This window comes from Etheostoma spectabile, chromosome 18 (assembly GCF_008692095.1).
Source record: "Etheostoma spectabile isolate EspeVRDwgs_2016 chromosome 18, UIUC_Espe_1.0, whole genome shotgun sequence".
Taxonomy (NCBI): Eukaryota; Metazoa; Chordata; class Actinopteri; order Perciformes; family Percidae; genus Etheostoma; species Etheostoma spectabile.
The window spans coordinates 25,060,933-25,080,129 of NC_045750.1; the positions used below are offsets into that span (position 1 = coordinate 25,060,933).

Sequence of the window (19,197 nt, forward strand, 5' to 3'; positions counted from 1 at the left end):
CCCCCCCCCCCCCCCCCGCCCCCGCCCCCCCTGCCTTCTTCTCAATATTTTTCCCTTTATTTCAGAGTGACAGGGGAGAGGCAGGAAAGGTTTAGATTTTATGTATTTTATTTTCACAGCAAAAACATTAAGACAGTGTTATATGTTTCACAACAAGATGTGATGGACAATTGCCGCAAAACCCTCAAGGGGCTAAATAAGTGGCCATCTCCATGTAAACAATTATATTTAACAAATTAAAATCATTTATATATTATTATGTAAAAAATAAAAAAAGAGAAAGATTTTTTTGTATAAATTTATTTAAAATTGCATTTAGAGCACAAAACCATTTGGAAAATTCAGGAGCAACAATTTTACTCTCCGTTTAACCCTCATGTTGTCCTTGGGTAAAATTTGACCCGTTTTCAGTTATTTTATTTATTTTTGTCACAAAAAATGGGCCGTCGAAATAAGCGCTGAAAATGTCAACATTAAAAATATCAAAAACTTTGGAAAAAACATCAAAAAAAGCATCCACAACATTGAAAAGTGATAATAAGGTTGAAAAAAAGTGACCAAAATGTGTGTAAAATTAAATGTGTGTAATAAATTCATTATTAAAAGTAAAACTAGCCAATTATAGGCATCTATCTCTATATACTTATCTATATCTGTACACTTATCTATCTCTGTATACTTATCTATCTCTGTACACTTATCTATATCTGTACACTTATCTATCTCTGTATACTTATCTATCTCTGTATACTTATCTATCTCTGTATACTTATCTATCTCTGTACACTTATCTATCTCTGTACACTTATCTATCTCTGCTCTTATCTTCGCTGTTGCAAACCGCAATTTCCCCACTGTGGGACAAACAAAGGTTTTCTTATCTTATCTTATCTTGTCTTAAAAATATTACAAAAGTGCTGGGGAAATAACTTTTTTATAGAGCTATAAACGAATATAGAAATTTCAAGTTGATTCAGTTATGAATACTTGCCTGAGCAGGTAGGAGAGAGATGGGGGGGACAAGCAGTAAAGTGCTGCAGGTTGGATTTGAACCCGGGTCGCTGCACAGGACCCAGCCTACATGGTGTGGGTTACTGGGTGAGCTAGAGGTCGCCCCCTGCTTTCTCCTCATGTGCAGCGGCACTGCACAGGCAGGTAGAAGGGGAGGGGAGGGGGGGAAGAGTGTGGGGGCCGGTGTAGGTACGAGAGACAGCAGGACGAGACAATGGATGTATTAAGAGAAGGTGAAAGACGCCGCTGAGGTGGCCTGGCCCCGGGCAAGCCAGCCTTCTTTGAGAATTCTTTTTAAATAGCTACTTTTAGCAACTTTTGGAGCTAGTGATAGCTTATTTCATTGGAAACAACTTAGCAACACTGAATCTGCCACTGTCAACTGCTTTTGTGCCGTGCTGGAATGGCATCAGTAACTGAGGGAGGCTATTGGGTTGAGTTCGACAAGGGAGATATTTTTATGACAGACAAGAATGTGTTTGGGACACCATCCTTCACCCTCTCTGTGGTCTGTTACGGCCATAGTAAACCCCTGACCTAGATGATACGTCTTGGGAATGAGATTATTAACAGCTAGCAGGGCTTAAGTCGTCTAGGCCAGGCTCAACTGCTAAGAGACAACAACACGTGCGCGCACACACAAACACACCACCGAATGCATGTAAAGACAGCAGACGGAGGTGCATGTTCAGGCCCAAAATTACAACTGCTGAGCTTTGCGCTGCAGCCCTTTCAGTCAGAGCAGGTTTGGACTGAGATGTACTAGAGAAGTGTAGAGGCCTCCGGGAACTGCCTCCATGCAGAGGCCAAAGGAACGACTTGCTGCACAACTCCTCCTGGCTGCCACATAAGCACCTCTTGAGCTGTAATTTATGGGCAGATTGTAAAGCCCTTTGTGAAGTTTGAGATTAATGCCTGCAAGGTTATTCTGCCAAAGAGTAACAATGTCACTCCGATGAGAAATTACACCTGGTAATATACGACAGAGATAATGAAACTCCATTATTCTAGGTGCGTAAGACTGGAGTGAGCTACAACTGTGTATATCTGTAAGGGTGTATATATCCGCTCATAAACCACAGCTCTGTGGGCTCTGAAGCTGAGGGAAGCTAACTACAAATGCATGTTGTTCTGTCACATGAGCATTTGACCTTTAAATATGTAAAAGCAAATATATCTTGATGTAACTGTCACAGTACAAGTCCTCTTAAATAACCACAACGGTACACAAACCACAGGTTTAACTATACGCACAAAAACATAGAGCTGCTCAACAAAGCACAGACACACAAAGATACGTGCTTAAAGCATGTATACGTAAGAGCACACACACTCTACATGCACACATACACACTAACACACTGCCACAAATATACTTAAAGGAGCTTCTAGTCCCAGGGCAGAGATCCTGACTCCCAGGCTGATTTGTCTTCAAACCATCTGTCACCATGTGAGCCTCCACAGGCATTTCCCCTTTTGTACAACACCTCAACACACACACACTTTCACTGGAACCTGACATGTTAAAGCAAAACAGGAACTTATTCATATATATGTGTGTGTGTGTGTGTGTGTATTTACCATGTCTATTTTTGGTTCCTAAGCACTCTGCGGCAGCGTGACGTATTCGTGTTTTCCAAACGCCATTCATTTTGTATCTGTATTAACTTGTAATTTAGAAGCATACTTTGGTGATTGAGATGCAGAACATTCACTCGTGCACAAATATGCAAATATGAATTAAAAATGCAACATGAAAAGGACACAAGTTCCCTCTGATAAACAAGTTGAGTGAGGGGCATAGTTCTCTGCTTCATTTGCCGTTCCAGGAAAGAAGAGGAATTCCTAATTTAATTAAAAGGACAAATGTGTCACAAAAACCGAAGTCTGATGGTACATTCATGTCGAATGTGTTATCCTTTTCCCCAGTGTTCTGGGATAGTAACTGGAGGGTTGCTGGTTCAAGTCCCCATACAGACCTAAGTATAGGGGTGGACTGTGTGGTAAGTATGGTGCCTTCCCATGGGCAACCCCCCCCACTCTGACATCTCTCCTTTAGTGCATGCATAGGGACTGAGCATGTGTGTGTAATTCAGCCCTGTGTGTAATAACAACAGAGTGAAAAGATTGTAATTTCCCCTTGCAGGATTAAGAAAGTATACTATATTATTATTATTAACGCAGCTTTACTTGGTGTGAGAAAATGCACAAAGTGAGGAATAAATGTGTTCCCCGTGAATAGTGTCTTGTTTCTGTTATCCTCTTTTGTCCTGCCCTGCTTTGTTATGTGCTGTTCAATTCAATCCCATTTGCATTCGCTTGTTCTCTCTAGACCTTGTTCCTTCAGATGACTTAATTGGCTCAAAAACAGTTTACACAGACATGCATTTCACCTCCCATTCCCCGTAGATGTATCAGTAAACAACTTCAGCTGAAGAAGACGCTGTTTTATCATTGGAACAGTGTTTACAACATGCTGAGAAGTTTGTTACATCCCTCATTAAAATCCTGTTTAAAGACTTGGGATCATTGGGAAGCTGCAGCATGTTAAATTATGGCTCTGATGATGAATCTTATCACATCTTAGTGCTCCTTCACTTTCATTTCAACTGATACATAAATTCAGTAAATCACTGCTCTTACCTGGCAAAAAACCTTCTTTCAACCAATCAAAGTGCTCTGGGTGAGCCATAGCGAGACAGTCCAGGACAATCACAGGCTTATCAGATGTTGCACTTTGATGTCAAATTGCATTCCTAATTAATCCATTATGCACCTCAATTTTCTTTCAACAAAACATGAAACAGCGAGTCCCCTGCCCAATCCATGATTGCAAAATTAAAAGCCAATGATATCCTGGAGGAGCGACACTTCAGTGAAGTTATTGAACTGACAAATCAGGTCAGAACCAGGACCCTCTGCAGCCCCCAGTGAGGTGCTACTACTACTGCTGCTACAGTACGCCTCTCCCTGCCTGTACGCTCTGATAACTGATGTGAGATACCCAGGGCACAGAAAAGTGCCTACGCCAGCAGCCTGGGCCAAGGCACGGTCAGACGGCTTAAGCCCAGACCCATCCCATTTCACTTTCATTGTTTGTCTAACTGGGTTTGACCAGCCGCGTCCCGAACTGAGCACCCTCTGACCTTCACAGTCCTCCTCCCACTTATCGGTCTGTCACCAGCACCACAACAACAACAGAGAGTGTAAGTGTCCTCTGTGTTCCCACAATCCACAGAACACAGACACACACACACAGACACACACACACACACACACACACACTCAAAACTGTCTCCCACTAATGCCACCATGTGTGGATAAATCAACTTTGGTGTCAAGTGCTACACCACCACACATCCTATCACTGCCTCTCTCACAAAGAGGAAGACAAATAGTGTGATGGAGGAGATAAGACGGAAGACAGAGAAAGAAACAGCTGGTCCAGTGGCAGCTGGGACAGTCTGGCCATTTGCCGATGCAAGGGGACATTCAGCTGTGGCAGCCAGGGACCGGCCCTGTGCTGAGGGCGAATGCACACTCACACACACAAGCAGTGCGTTGCTGTCACAGAGGGAGAAAGACAGTTGGTGTGTTGGTGAGTAGAGGGTAATTACATGGTGCACCTCTGCAAGGCTGTGAGCCAAGTTATAATATAGCAATTTAATAAAACGGTGAACAGTTAAGAGACTAAAAGAACGTCCGAACCTTCCTGCTATCCAATCAGTGTGACTATTCTGCTGACGTAGCAGCACGTTTATCTGCTTTTCTGAATGAAACCTGACAGCAAAGCCCAATTCTTTTTTTGTGTTAAATGCTGTGAACCTCTTTACCCAGAAACCAGGTATATGTCTATATATTTAATATCTAGTGGTATGGTAGAAAACACCTACACACTCTGGATCTGGCATTACAGGGACGAGGAAAGACTATGAATAACCTAGTAGCAAGACACATTATGTGATTCATGACAGAGCCTATGGCGTAATTAGTTTAGTGAAGACTTTACATGAATATTGCAGGATATCACAAGTATCCCAGTGCACCTAGCAGGGACGGACCGTTGCACTGTTCATTGCGCAGCGACGTAGAGTAAATTCACTGACAATCAGAGGACATATGACATTCTTTTACATAGAAGTCATTGGGCAGACAGCTGGGTGTGCAACTAACAATTATTTTTATTATCCCAATCTGGAGGTCGCCTGTGGCTGACCTACTGTATCTCATGAGGTTTTGATATCGGCCCACTTGCCCACAAAGCTGCTTTAGCATTATGGGAAGAGAGAATGTGTTTGATGGTTAAAAGACTTGAGCAGCAGACACACCCCTCCACAAGCACGACTGGATATAAATACACATGCCACCTTCAAGGGTCTTATCCAGTCTCTCAGACTCTCTCTCTCTCTCTCTCTCTAATACACATACAGAGGGGGGAATGTAAGTGCTTTGTAGGTGGGGAGCTGCAGACTAAAGAAAGAGACAACTAGAATTATGGCAGCTGAGGCTGATTTGGCTATGCTAAGTACCCCACTCTTTAAAATCATGGCGGCATGGGCGTCTACATCACAACTGTCACAAGATGAATGCTTGCTAGTGAGATAAATGCTAATTCCTGCAAAGTATTTTAGTGCAAAGCACAGGCTGTTATTCTTTAGCGGTGTAATGTTTAGCAAAATCCCAATCACTGCAAAAGGCCGTCAAGAGAATCTGAGACATCCCATTCAGACACTTTTCTTCAAGTCTCTCGCTGATTTTTCACTATCGGTCGAAAGGATCAGCTAGAGTTGTTGCTATCTCCTCATGTGGTAACATAATGGATGAATACAGCAGGGAAGGGCGACTCTGGGAGGTACTGAAAGATCAGGAGAGTTATCTAAATGAGATCTCTGCAGTCCTGAGGACAGAAGAGTGTGTGTCACTGTCTGAGTAAGAGTGTGTGCACATGTGTTGCCGTGTGTGCAGCTGTGCGTCCCGACTTTAAAGCACATTAGAGCAAACTAAAGCGCACTGCAACACAGTCGCTGATAGTGTCTTCTTTTATTCAATCATTTTTATGTGTATCTTAGATGAAATCTCACTGGTGGACTCACAGTGTTTTAGTATATTAAAGGAGAGGCTAGTGCTTTCACATATCATTACAGAGACCGTTGTTAAATGGAATATGGCTGACCAATGTTGTCTATCCATTTTCCGCCACTTATCCTGGTCCTGGTCTTCTTACTGGATTAGCCCAGACATCCTCCAGCTCCTCCTGAGGCTAGATGGACTATATTATCCCTCCAGCTTGTTCTTGATGTGCTTCCAGTTAATAGTGCCTGAACAACCAGCACTGGCCTCCCTGTCTCCCTTCAACCCAAAGGAACAACACTCCAAGCTCCTAAGCCTTTTACCAAGGTCAGGCCAAGACACCACATCACATTTTGGCTGCTTGTATGGACAATCTCATTCTTTGGTAACTACATTAGGTTCACAGCCATACTTCTGTGCAAAGTCAGAATACTGTAACTCAATTCTGGTAGAAAATTAGGTATTGTCATTCTTGGAACATTAAAGATCTGCTTTATCATGTGGACAAAAATCTTGTGTCAAATGTATGGATTTGGGGAGAATATTTAGTGTTGTCTTTGCTGTAACTCCCAAAGCTGCAGAGAAGCCAAGGCAGAATACTTTGACTTTGTTTCATATAACTTCAGAATGCTCAAAATTGAGTTAAGGTACTCTGCCTTTGTTTTGCTGCCAATCAAAACTAAGTTACTGGAGTTGTGGTGTTACAGGCTAGCTAATCCCTAGATATACTGACAGCATATTTATGACTGTTATTGATCTCACAACATGAGTTTTTGACCGAAGACAGCCTTGGGAAGAATGAAATGGGAGACTAAAAAAAGGCAACTGGGTAGTGTGTAGTTAGGATGGCTACAGTAAATAATAGGCTCCTGTTATCTAAAAGATTTTCAATGTAATGGCTCAATATTTAAATGATTTTGACAATTTTAGTTAAAATTGGATGGCCATCCGTATTCCTTTGAGCCAGGTTATAGGCTATAATAGGCCAATATAGTATATATATATAATATAAGGTAAACCAGTAAAATGGCCATGCAGCTTCAAGCACAATTCGTTTGGATACAAGCGTTACATTTTGGAAGATAGATGGGATTCTGAACAGCAACACACACACACACACACACACACACACACACACACACACACACACACACACACACACACACACACACCTGACAGGGAAAGATACCTCTACGCTTGTTACTGTAAGTAGGCTACAATAAAATTAAAACCTGAAAAGTAAATACGTAGCCAATCAATACCCATTCACCTGTCTACATGCACACACATGTAGGAGTTGGTATTTCAATCTGATCTGTCTGGGCAGTCCACTCTCATCCACCGCGCTGTTTACACAAAAACACAGCTCTACTCTACTCTAAATAGCGGATTTTGACAACCCAGCTAAAACAAAAGCTGTTGTTTTGTAGTCTTACTATTTCTCTTAGTTTGCCACAAATCTTGAAATATTTACAAAATCTTGTAAACTTAACAAACTTAAATCTCAGCTGGAGCATTTATGGATATATAAGACCAAAACAAACCAAAGTGGCTACTTAATATCTTTATGTTCACGTCTTCATTCCTGATGATGATGCTGGTTGTATTCGGGCCATCTGAAAAATGTAATTGATGACCCCTGACCTAGGCCTAGGTATAAATTATGTTAATTTGCACAATGATGTTAGGATTGACATTGATGAAAATATAATGGTACATATATACACTCACCTAACACAATATTAGGAATACCAGTTATATCCTGAAATAATTTTTTCTATACAGCAATATTGAATAGGGTAGTAAAATACAGTAGGTGATATAGGAGTTGAAAAGCCACTTGGTGACCTTCACAAATTAATACTTCTCGTTCACATTATTTTATATTTATGTTTTTATTATTCTAAGCTTAATTGTGCCATGATCACTAGATTACATGTATATATCATCATTGACAGCATGACCTGATTTGATGTATTGATTAGAAACCAAGTGAGTGATAAAACGGAAGTTAATGCCTTTTGCCTTTGCATGACCCTTTATAATCTTGTGGATAATACAAAGGCAGAGTCCAGTAACTTCCAAATAAGGGTCAAAGGTCAAGTTTGAGTTTAAGATTTTTATGTAGATAAATGACTTAGTATTGCCAAAATGTTCAATATCCTGCCTACAACTCATTTGGCTGGACAACAAAATAAGTTTAAAGTCATTTTTCTCAGTTCTAGACTCAGGCGAGTTGAGGTTTTGTGGCTTAGAGGGCAGCATAGGTAAAGGTTGGAATATAGATTGTCAAGTCAAGAACCTTCTCACATTTCATCTTACCCCTGAACAACTATACAAACATCAGGTTTTGAATCCCTGTCAGTCATTTAAATGATTAATGTCCATTTCATTCTTAACTGGATGCTTAACTGCACACTTGAACGCACTCCAAATGACATGTCTGACGGTGTGTGCCCCCGTCAAACCTGTGTGGTTTACAATTTGGCAAACTGGCACCATTAACAGTATAGTGAATTATCTATCCATAGTTCCTGTCTGCAATGTATCCGTGCTTGACACTTATCACTAGATTACTTTGATTCTTAGGAAAGTTTTGGAATCATAAGGAGCAACAATTGTCAATGATTTCCAAGCGGATTTATGGACAGTCATTTTCAACAGACAACACAGATAATTGCGTCCTGCGAAAATGTACGTCGCACTGAATATAAAAATACGTGTCACGTCTGTGTGTTTTGATTTGATTGAGTTAGGACTTCAAGAAGGAGTACAATATTAGATGCAAACTGTGACAATCAGGTGCTAATGGTTTTAAAGTACCTCATTTGCCTCTGTGTAAGGTGTGTCACGTGCACCAAATCATCAGGTCAACAATAACTAACTTTTCTTTTGTCTGTGTATGTTTTAATAACCCCTGACTCACACTAGGGCTGACCAATTGTGGAAAAAATTCTAATCTATTTATCATTCAATTTTGAAAAGATGTTGCAATTATTGAATCAAAAACAGTAAAACAGTTAAATCAACAGTGACAACACCTTGAACTGTGAAATACTTTTCCCCTTTTCTTTTTTTTCACATTCAGAACACAGGACAAAATAAGAGTTTACTTGCAAAATGTAATGTGCAAAATAATTTTACTATAATATGACTCTCTTTTTGTGATTGTTATGAGCCGATCTTTTGATTATATGCACAGCCTGAACCCATGCAGACCCTGAAGGTTCAGTCCTGCATGACTTTCACATACACACACAAGTCCAAAGAGACTTGGAGAGCATTTACCCGATATAGCAGTTTACCTACTACCAACAATGTTTTCAACAACCACCACGTCGCTGAAACATAACACAGCTAAAGACATTTTTTAATACTCTGTGATGCATTTCTTTTTCCTGCAACCCACCTCCTGGTCGGAGCCTAGCGTTTGAAAAACGCAGCTTCCCAACACATTCATAAGAGAGATTCTACAGGGTTTAAGATGGGAAAAAAAGAACACAATTATACAACAGAAACAATAACATCCAAAGTGGAACAAAATGTGAAAAAACAGCAATAAAGATCTTTATAAAAGTCTATGCAACTACTTGCACACAGTATGTACAGTAGTATTTCTTGCCTTAGCACCTGTTGTGAGCCTTTCTTTTTCTTTTGGTCGTTAGTTGCACACACACAGCATATAAAATAATACACTGGAAGTCCACCATACTGTATGACTTAGCCAACAAGCAAAAGTACATAAAGCCTTTTTTTCACTTTTATCAGGGCAAAGATTCTGTTAACCTTTGCATTGATAAAAAAGGAAAAACCATTTCTCAGTCCTGCTGTCAACACTATCAAGCACGTGAAAAGAAGGTTCTGCCATATGGTATTAGTTTCAGTGCCCCAGGGCTAACATCTGTATGCAAACAGCATCCACAACCAGACTGGAGAGACAAAAGCTTCTTTTTTTTTTTTTTAAACTGAGAGCAGTCTTTTCATAGACTTGCCATTTCCGTGAGAAGTAGTCAGACATAAAGAGGATGACTGGCAACGCCGCAGGTCACTCTGTAACTATTTGTTTATATTAGCATCTGGGTGAGCGTATGTGTGTGTGTGTGTGTGTGTGTGTGTGATGGTCAGCTATTCATGCACAGTGAGCAATAACCGTAGCGATAAATGTCCATAATGTCTATTAATCTGTGTTAATGGCAATAGAACTGTCCCTGTTATTGCCTGTCTGCACTGTGTACATATGTACTCACGGTGCAAAGGTATCCAGCCTCCCCTGTTAGGTTGTTTTACTATTGCTGATTCTTAAAGGTCCACTATGTAATATATTTACAGTAGTAAATCTAAAAATGACCCCAATGTGTCATCAGATATTAGGTAACATGCAAAGTTGAAACACCATCTTTTCTGACAACAATGCTAATGCCAGTATTTTCTCCTTTTGTAATTTCCGTGACAGAATGTCTGTTTGTGTTTTGGCCTCTGTGTTGTTATCAACTGGCCAGTTGGACAGCCAGGCCGGGTTGCCAGATCTACCTGTAAATACATAAAGCCAGCGCGCTACAGCTGGAACGTCGGTACAGCCACGAAAGCAGCACACAAACGGACCGACCTAAGAAAACGGCATGTTTCTAACAGTTGCGTAAAACACATGGGTAAATATTGGAGATTATTTTAAAGATTGAGACAGTTTAGAGTCCAAAAGGATTGTTCTCATGAAGACGTAAGCATTAGCTTCAGGTTAATTTATCACGGCTACTAGGGACGGGCGCTTTATATCATTTCAACATTCGTGTACTCACATTATATAGCTATAGTACCTGAGTTGTTTACATACTTGCAAAAACCATTTAGACGCAGCCAATAAAGGAATCGCGACTGGTCCTGGCTAACGGCGCCATGCTAACCCTGCTAACTGCTAACGTTACCGGAGGACTGAGCCAGAGGGCCACAGCTGTTGCCGACAGCGGTGAGTCATTTTAAGCCAAAAGGGGGGGGCTGTAAATTAGGAAGAGAGGACCGTGAGTTAGCAGTGTGTTTAGCGATTGTGGCTGTAATTCTAAGCCATTAAAGTGTGTATTTCAGTCGGGTGGAAAAGGATGTTTTAGCGAGGAAGTGTGTCTGTTAGTTGGGAACAGAGCTCCGCGTGAGCCCGAGCTTTTCTGACTGTCATGTAGCCAGCATCTAACGTTAGCTACTCCGCTGGGCTGTGGAGTAATGTCTGGCTATGTGAGACGAGCGTCTAGCAACCTCGTTGGTTGCTGCGGTCTCAGCCTGGCAGCCAACGTGAACATTGAGTCTGAGGGGGGTGATTCTCTCCAGTATTTTGAATTTGTACTGCAGTATTTGTACTATTTTAAACACTAGCTGTCAGTATTATATATTGAACCTTTAATGTATACCTTTGTCCTAACTTGTAATCAATAAATAATTCATCAAACATGATTTTCTTTTTCTCTAGATGATAGAAAATTATAATCATCAACTTTTCCTTTTTTTAAGAATATTTTCTAGGCATTTTTGGCCTTAATTTGAGAGGTCAGCTGAAGATATGAACGGTGAGAGAGAGGATATGCCATGCAGAAAAGGGCCGCAGGTTGGAACTGAACCCGGGGCCGCCGCGGTAAGGACTGAGCTTCGTACATGGGGGGCACACTCAACCAGGTGAGCTACCAGGGCGACCCCAATTTTTTCTTTTATAGAATATATATTAAAAGACTAATGCACATTAGCGTTACTGATTACAATTCTAAATAAGTCATTAACCATCTGTGATGGATGATGTTTGAAAAGTAACCCCCAGCCTCCAGGTCCTGACCATTAAAACTCTCTTCTCCCTGCTAGTGGTTTTCTGGGCTAAAAGCACTCTGTTCTTTGAAAGCCTCCTCCCTTCCAACCCATTATCTACACAAGCATGTTAAACCCTCGACCTAATCATTTCTTATTGATAGCTCGCCAAGAAGCCTTACCTCCCGGTGTTATGGGAAAGTGGTTAAGGCTGACATCTAAAAGACGTAAGGATTTGTGGGGTCAGCCGCTGCACGCCATGGCAGCCTTCCACTGGGTAGAGCTGCATGCACAGTGTTTATGATTGGGACGTATTGTTGTATAAGAATGTTCTTCAGCTGAGAGCTGCTGGGGATCCAGCATGTGTCCTGCATGTACGTGGGTTTGTGGATAAGGAAGTGTGTTTTACAGTGGTACAGTATAACATGGCCAAGGTGCTTACAGAGCAGGAGTAAGACAGCTATCATTACATCAAAAGATTGAGTCTTTTCTATAAATTCGAGGGAGGTGTTGTTCCGCACATTTTAGCAATACATATCGTTATTCAACAGGCACTTGACAGCTTTTCTGTCAAACTAAGACCTATTAAAAGCAGGACAGGTTCCATGTGAGGAACTTGTATACAAAGGGGTCATGCCTCTGTAAAAGCTGCTGCAAGGCCTGCTGTTTATGAGCTTGATAACACGGCTCTGACAGCGTGTCAATCCCTCACATTTCAGCCAAGGACACCAAGAAAAACGTCAGCTTTGACAGATGATGCAGCCTGGGATTCTTTTCACCGTAACAGAGCACAGAGGACTACCCAGTTTACACCACTGCTTTGAGACACTTCTAGTGTGACTATTAATCCTCAGAAAGCCACACACATGCAGCGAGTGGCACCAGTGTGACCTTGTTTTTTAAAGAGCAAAAGGTCATGTGACCATGTACTTGTGTGGACAGAAAGAAAAAGATAAAGAGATTAACAAGTTCTTTATCATGACTATCAAGATCATGACTTGAAATGTTACCATTACATAATTGACATATAAGCTTAAGTCATTTGCAACCTTATTCTGTTACAATAAAAATAAAGTAATCTGTGGGCGTCTGGATGGCTCATCTGGTAGAGCAGGCACCCATATACAGATATATCTCTCTCCCTTTTACGTCTTCAGCTGTCCTACAAAAAATTAATGCCTAAAATGCCCCAAAAATAATCTTTAACATCACAGCACAACTGCAACCATAAACAAATCTGGCCTCAAATTAAAAAAAAATTTTTTTTAATGGTTTCATTCTTTCTAAATTAAACATAATGTGGGTTAATTGTATTGGAAAAACAACACCGACACACACACACACACACACACTATTCATATTTTTAAGAGACAGGTTTCCAAACCATAACACCCAGCAAAAAGACAAAACGGGCTAATATTATTACAGAAATATATTGTGTTACACCTTTACATACAATACAAAAAGGTGCACACACACACACACACACACACACACACACACACACAAAGCAGGGAGTTATCTCAACAACACAGCCCAGTATGGCTCACATCTCCACCATTAGCCCACACATGGGAGAGGAAAGATAAGTCTAACCTACAAACAGTGTAGTGATACTTCTAAAACATTAATCAGACCACCTCTACAGTCAGTGGACCAATCGTTTCCCTTTCTTCCCTCTCTATCTCTTCCGCCCTGCAATATCCATTCTCTTTGTATGATGCTTACATCCCACCGCCTCCTCTTCCACCCCACTTGTCTTTAGCTGCAAATGGTAAATTGAAGCTCATACCTGTTGACCTACATTACCACTGTCTTGCCAGGCATGAACAGAGGAAGCTGCTTTATTCCTATTGAGAGCACAGTAATGTATAGGAGACAGGCATTTGACTGGACTACATGGGTTCAAGCAGGCACATACTTTAACAAGCAGGCAGCCATGCTTTTTTCTTACATGCAAGAAGCAACTTCAAATGAAAGAACAGCAGAATAGCAGGTGCTGCCCATAAGCAATGAAGAAGAGCATTGGGATAAGCTACATATTGCATTCTAGTTCCTTCTGCTTTGCTTTCTGTTGCCGGTTTTAAAGCCAATCATGTCTGAAACATAAAACCGCACACACGGAACAAGTGAGATGCTTGTGATGGAAAATGTTGCCAACAAACATTTACTCAGGCCTGCTGGGTTCATTTAGTGGATCTCTTTTTTCAAACATTTCTATTTTAATAATAGTGTTGCATTCTGACTGATTATTAGGACTGTACAGTTAGGGATGTGCAAAATGCACCACTATTAACTGCCCCCAGTCCCCAAAGCAAATAAAAAGGCCAAGCAAAGAGGAGAAGCTGTGTTATAAAAAGTGCAAATAAGTCTCCCAGTGAAAGCGGAGCGAAACAACCATAGACAGTTAAAGAAATGGACCAACAGGTCCCGTTGTTCTGGACGGAGACCAGTGAAGTCTGTTAGAAGCTCTTTCCCAGTGATGGTTGAGCGTTACTGCGCAGCCTCCAACTGAGCTGGACGACGTAGATGTGACGTGGGCAACCTGTCTGAAAGTTGTAAGTCTTCTGGTAGCTGTGCAAGAGAAATCTCATTAATTCCCAATCAGCAGAGACCGAGAGTGTAGGTATATCTTAGGAGATAACATAGGCACAGGCTAATTACTGCTAACAAAAATCCTAGTTAATATTAGTAACTAACCCTAAACGGCTAATGGAAGTCCAAACTGTCTGTGAGCTCACCCTGTTCTATACGGTAATTCCTCTATTGTGCGACAGTAAGTCGCGTGGTTATGACACAATCGTTAGCCTATTTTTTTATAAAAACGTCAGAGCCATAAAGTGAGCAACAAGGTAAGGGAGCCTTTTATACATTGTTGTGTTTCTTTAGAAATAAACATATGCCTAAAATTTGCTAAACTTTGACACAATTGGATATCTTTTTCATGTGTTCTTTTTTTAAATTTAGGTTAGAATCAATAATTATGACATTTTCTTTGTCACAGCACTTCCAGTCAGCCAGCCAATGCTGTCATACCAGGAGAGCTGAAAAGACGTGTTACTTTTCCCTAAATCCATTTTAGGTGTTGATGTGCCCTGTTGTTTCATTCTAAGTTTCTCCTGGTGAGGAAGACTTTCAGATGGCTTCGCCAAAATCAGGTCAACAATATTAGCATTGCCTGCCGTCATGTGCGGTTTGCTAGCCGGGTAGTTCAGCCCTAGAACAAGAGCCTAGCCTACTGTATGAATGAATAAATGATCTAACAAAACAATATTAAAATCGAAGGAGGAAATGTGGTAATTAGATTAAACTGAAACAAGGAATGTGCTGTATAATTGTATGAAATGTATGATGAAAATTGGCTAGCAATTTCACCAAGCAAATACCAAGAAATAGGTTGCAGCAGTTTGTCTTTCGACTACATTTGCAAAATGCGCGATGGGACTGAGCTCGGATAGCTTCAGCAACTTTTTATAGTACAAAATGACTATTAATCATAAGGAGATGCAGTCTTTTGATCATCACACAGAACCCTGGAGTCCAGGCCAGCCCACTCCACCATTAACCCCCAGAGACGCTGAGCGTCATCGCAACATTTATCTAGTTCTGAAGCACTGAAAAAAACGGTTCAAAGCAGTCCCATTGGAGTCCATGGACGCCCGGCTTCAATAGGGAAATGCACAGGACGCTACGGGAACGTATGACAAGGAAATCGAGTCAGTGGACCTGGCATATGTAGCTGGTTCTGAGCAAACTCACTGGTCTAACTCATTTTTAGTCAATCAAATGTTAACACAATAGTTCATATTTGACCATGCATTTTAGGGGAAGCTAAGCTTCCCTTGCAGTCTAAAAGAAATCCCCTCTGGTTGGAATAAATATGCCTAAGCAAGTAGTTATGTATATCTCGTTATATGCTATGTTTGCCTTCTTATGGACATGCAAAAATAGTTATTCTGATAGTTGGAACTTGTGTGTTTTTAGAAGGACCATTCAAAAGTAATCTTTGATCCGTTTTGACAGCTTTCATGTGTATGGGACTGATCAGATGAGATGAAAAATGAAAGGAGCCTTGTGTGTGCCCGTCACAGTCGTTTGTTTGTTTGTCCTCACTTGTTTCGCCGACACCCGCCGTCGGCGGCCCCAAAAACTAGGACTAGACTGCCTACCGGCCTGGTGCGTCAGGGCCTGTGGGCTCAGTAGGGGGGGATGCAGGAGATGAATGAACCAAGTCTGAAGTGACTATTATAGACTCATTTTGTAATATTTACACCTCACCTGATTGAAGGGTAATACACAGCTAGTCCCCTAAATGCTCATTTCATGTAGGGCTGCACAATTAATCACAATTTTACGGAAATCGCAATATGGACTTGTGCAATATCCAAATCACAGGGGAGTTTGTGATATTATTGTCAAACCATTCTGAATTAAGTACTGTGGTGCTGCGGAGACATCCTGGCCCATAAATCCTATCCTACATACTAAAGAAAAAAAATCTTTGTTTGGTACAGATCCTCACATTATCACACTATAATCATTTTAATTTACAAAACTTATATAATATACTATGTTGTAGGGCAGAGAACGCTGATCAGCAGCCTGAAAATGTTGACCTACATCTCACTGACCTTCATACAGAATCATTAGAATGATATTGTGTTCTGCAAGATATCTCCTCAGCGCTGGCACAGCGCACATGCAGTACAGTGTAAAGATTCAGAATGCAAAATATGGAACTATGTCGACAGAGACTGTACTATCTACATCACATACTGTGTGTCAAACATACTGTGTATTGGGCGCAAGCAAATACCAAAACAAGCCAAAGAAAAGCACTTACATCGACATTAGGAAAAGACAGTCAGTGGCTAAGAGTATCCGCTCTATAGATCTAACAAGCAGTAATTCAATTCGGGCACCAGTCCAAAAATAACAATACAGTCACTCAGTTCAGACTAAAAACTAAGTAGCAAACTCAACCAGTTCCAAAAAACAGCACCTAATTCAGCAGCTTTCAAGAAGACACATCTGCATCACTCCTCGGCCCCCTTTCATCTCCGAAAGGTAACGCTGATGTTCTCTTTGCTTTTGTCTTTGAAATATTCTCTTTCATATCAGCAGCCTTGCTTTCCTCTAAAAGAACTTCAGCTTCTTATATTTCCTGTTAATGCAATCTCAGTTTAGGTTGGCTCTTTGATGAAGGTAAACACATTAGTATATGTATATTATTATTATATATGTATATGACTGTTGTTGACTGGTCTCTTGATTACACAGTCCTTGTCTACATAAAATGCTAAATATAGGCAGTCTGCTCTCTCCACCAAACAGATTGAGAGGTAATGTGGGCTGCTAGGCAGTGGTGGGTCGGGGGTGTCAAAGGATGTCATGCGTCCAGTGGAGATGCGCTCACCAGCGGATCTCAGCCGCACAGAGTTTGAGGCTCAGCCCCTGACTCATACCAGTCCACATGACTTCACACACTGATGCTCACTGATAACATGCTGGGATTAGGGCCAGTGTGTGTGTGTGTGTGGTGTTTGTTTGTGTTTGTGGTGTGTGTGGACTTCCGTCTAAAAGCCACAGATATGCACACCCCATAGGCCACAGAGTCCTGTGGGTAGAACCAGAAACTGTGTGACTCCAGTGAGTGTCTGTGGCGATGGTTCCCAATCTGGGGGTCGGGACTCGCCTAACGGGTCGCAACATGAATCTAAGAAGTCACAAGAGGTTTGCCAAGGGACTAAAAAACAACCTAAAGCCTTCCTCAAAAAGATGTGGCTTTTTATGTCTTTTTGCTTTGTACTTATTTACAAGTGGACTTTTTTATGAAAGGGTCACAAGCCAAAGTGTTTAGACTACTACTACTTACCATAATAGTGTTTACAGTCTACAAAAAAAAAAAATATATATATATATACTATTAACTATTTAATCAACAAGAACATAACTTGTTAAAACTGCTTTCTCATCATATGCAACTTCAAAACACCTTGAATCTAGAATAACATCCATCTTTCAATACTTTAAAGACATTTTTAAAGTCGACTCTAACTGAACAGTGTAATTGCTAAATTTTTAAGTTATATTTTTGGAGGTTTTTATTTCCTTTATTTGGACATGACAGATGTAAGTATGTGTGAAAGGGGGAGAGAGAGAGGGGGGAGCGACATGCGGCAAAGGGGCCACAGGCCGGATTCGAACCCGGGCCCGCCGCGCCGAGGAGCAAGCCTCTGTACATGGGCATCCGCACAGACCACTGCGCTATCTGGATGCCCGTGTTGGCTAAATTTAAGTGTAAAGTCTTGTTTTGTGTTCTAGTATGTATACAAATTTGTGGTGTAGTATGTAACCTTTGTCCTGTCTTAAATGTATTTTCAAACCTGTTTGCCGTCTTGGCCAGGACTGCATGGGAGGAGAGCTACTGGAACTCAATGGGACTTTTCCTGGTTAAATAAAGGTCAAATAAAAATACTGCAAACAACTCTTGCTGGAGATGGCGAAATGACCAAAAGTGTTAAGTCATTGAAGAGAGTAACTGAAAATGAATAGGTATATTTATTTACTGCTCAGTGCTAACACAAGATAAAGGCAAAATGATCTCTCGTTTAGTGTAAAAAGTGTCCTGTAGCGATGCTAAACCTTGTAAAAGCTTTTTCTGTATTTCCTTGGTTGCTTTGGCTCGATTTCTCTCTAACTACCACTGCCTTGCTCATTGTATCCCAGGAAGAAGGAGTATAAGCTGAAAATACTGAGCGTCATAAATCAAATGTGCAACTTGTACAAAGTGAGACTAAGTACTTTTGTCTCAGATATCCCAGAGTTTAACTAAGCTTATATCCCTCCATCTCTTTCCCTTTCCTTTCATTGTTTCACTCTCTTTTATCTTATCAGTTCACCTCATTATTTAAAGTATAATTGGATAAAACTGTTCCGCTCTGAAGTCCCTCACTAATATCTGACTACAAAGTAAATACAAATACATGTTTGGCATTAACAGGATCAAAAATGTCAACATGTATGGAATAGATTGTAGCATATCCACACACACTTCACAGATGTTCTGACAAAGGCAATAGTTGACATGAGCCAGATAAGATGTTGCAGGCGTCATGCGTGTCTTTTTTTCAAGGACAGTCAGAAGTGTGGCGGGGTTGGGTCAGCGGGTAGAGCAGGGACACACATGAGAGGACTCAGAGGGCCAGGGGTCGAGTCCGACCTGTGACAACTTCCTGCGTGTCTTCCCTTTCTTTCCCTTTCTCACCTAGATGTCCTATCAAATAAAGGCAGAAAAGCCCCAAAAAATCATCTTTAAAGGACAGTCAGAAGCTG

General features: G+C 41.0%; 1 protein-coding gene across 5 annotated transcripts in view; it reads right to left on the bottom strand.

The window, feature by feature from the left end:
- Positions 1 to 19,197, bottom strand: part of pak5 (p21 protein (Cdc42/Rac)-activated kinase 5) — a 77,646-nt gene that overhangs the window by 45,230 nt on the left and 13,219 nt on the right. The window contains exon 1 of one of the 5 annotated variants that reach the window (XM_032542981.1): positions 6,185 to 6,206. The exons of 2 other annotated variants lie outside the window; for them this stretch is intronic. Coding sequence is in view for 2 of the 3 variants with exons in the window: in XM_032542978.1 (XP_032398869.1) it covers positions 3,655 to 3,703 (49 nt within the window). In the remaining variant the exon portion in view is untranslated. Of the gene's footprint in view, positions 1 to 3,654; positions 4,119 to 6,184; positions 6,207 to 19,197 lie in introns of those variants that run through there. 2 more of the 5 variants (XM_032542978.1, XM_032542979.1) reach the window with 2 other exon arrangements.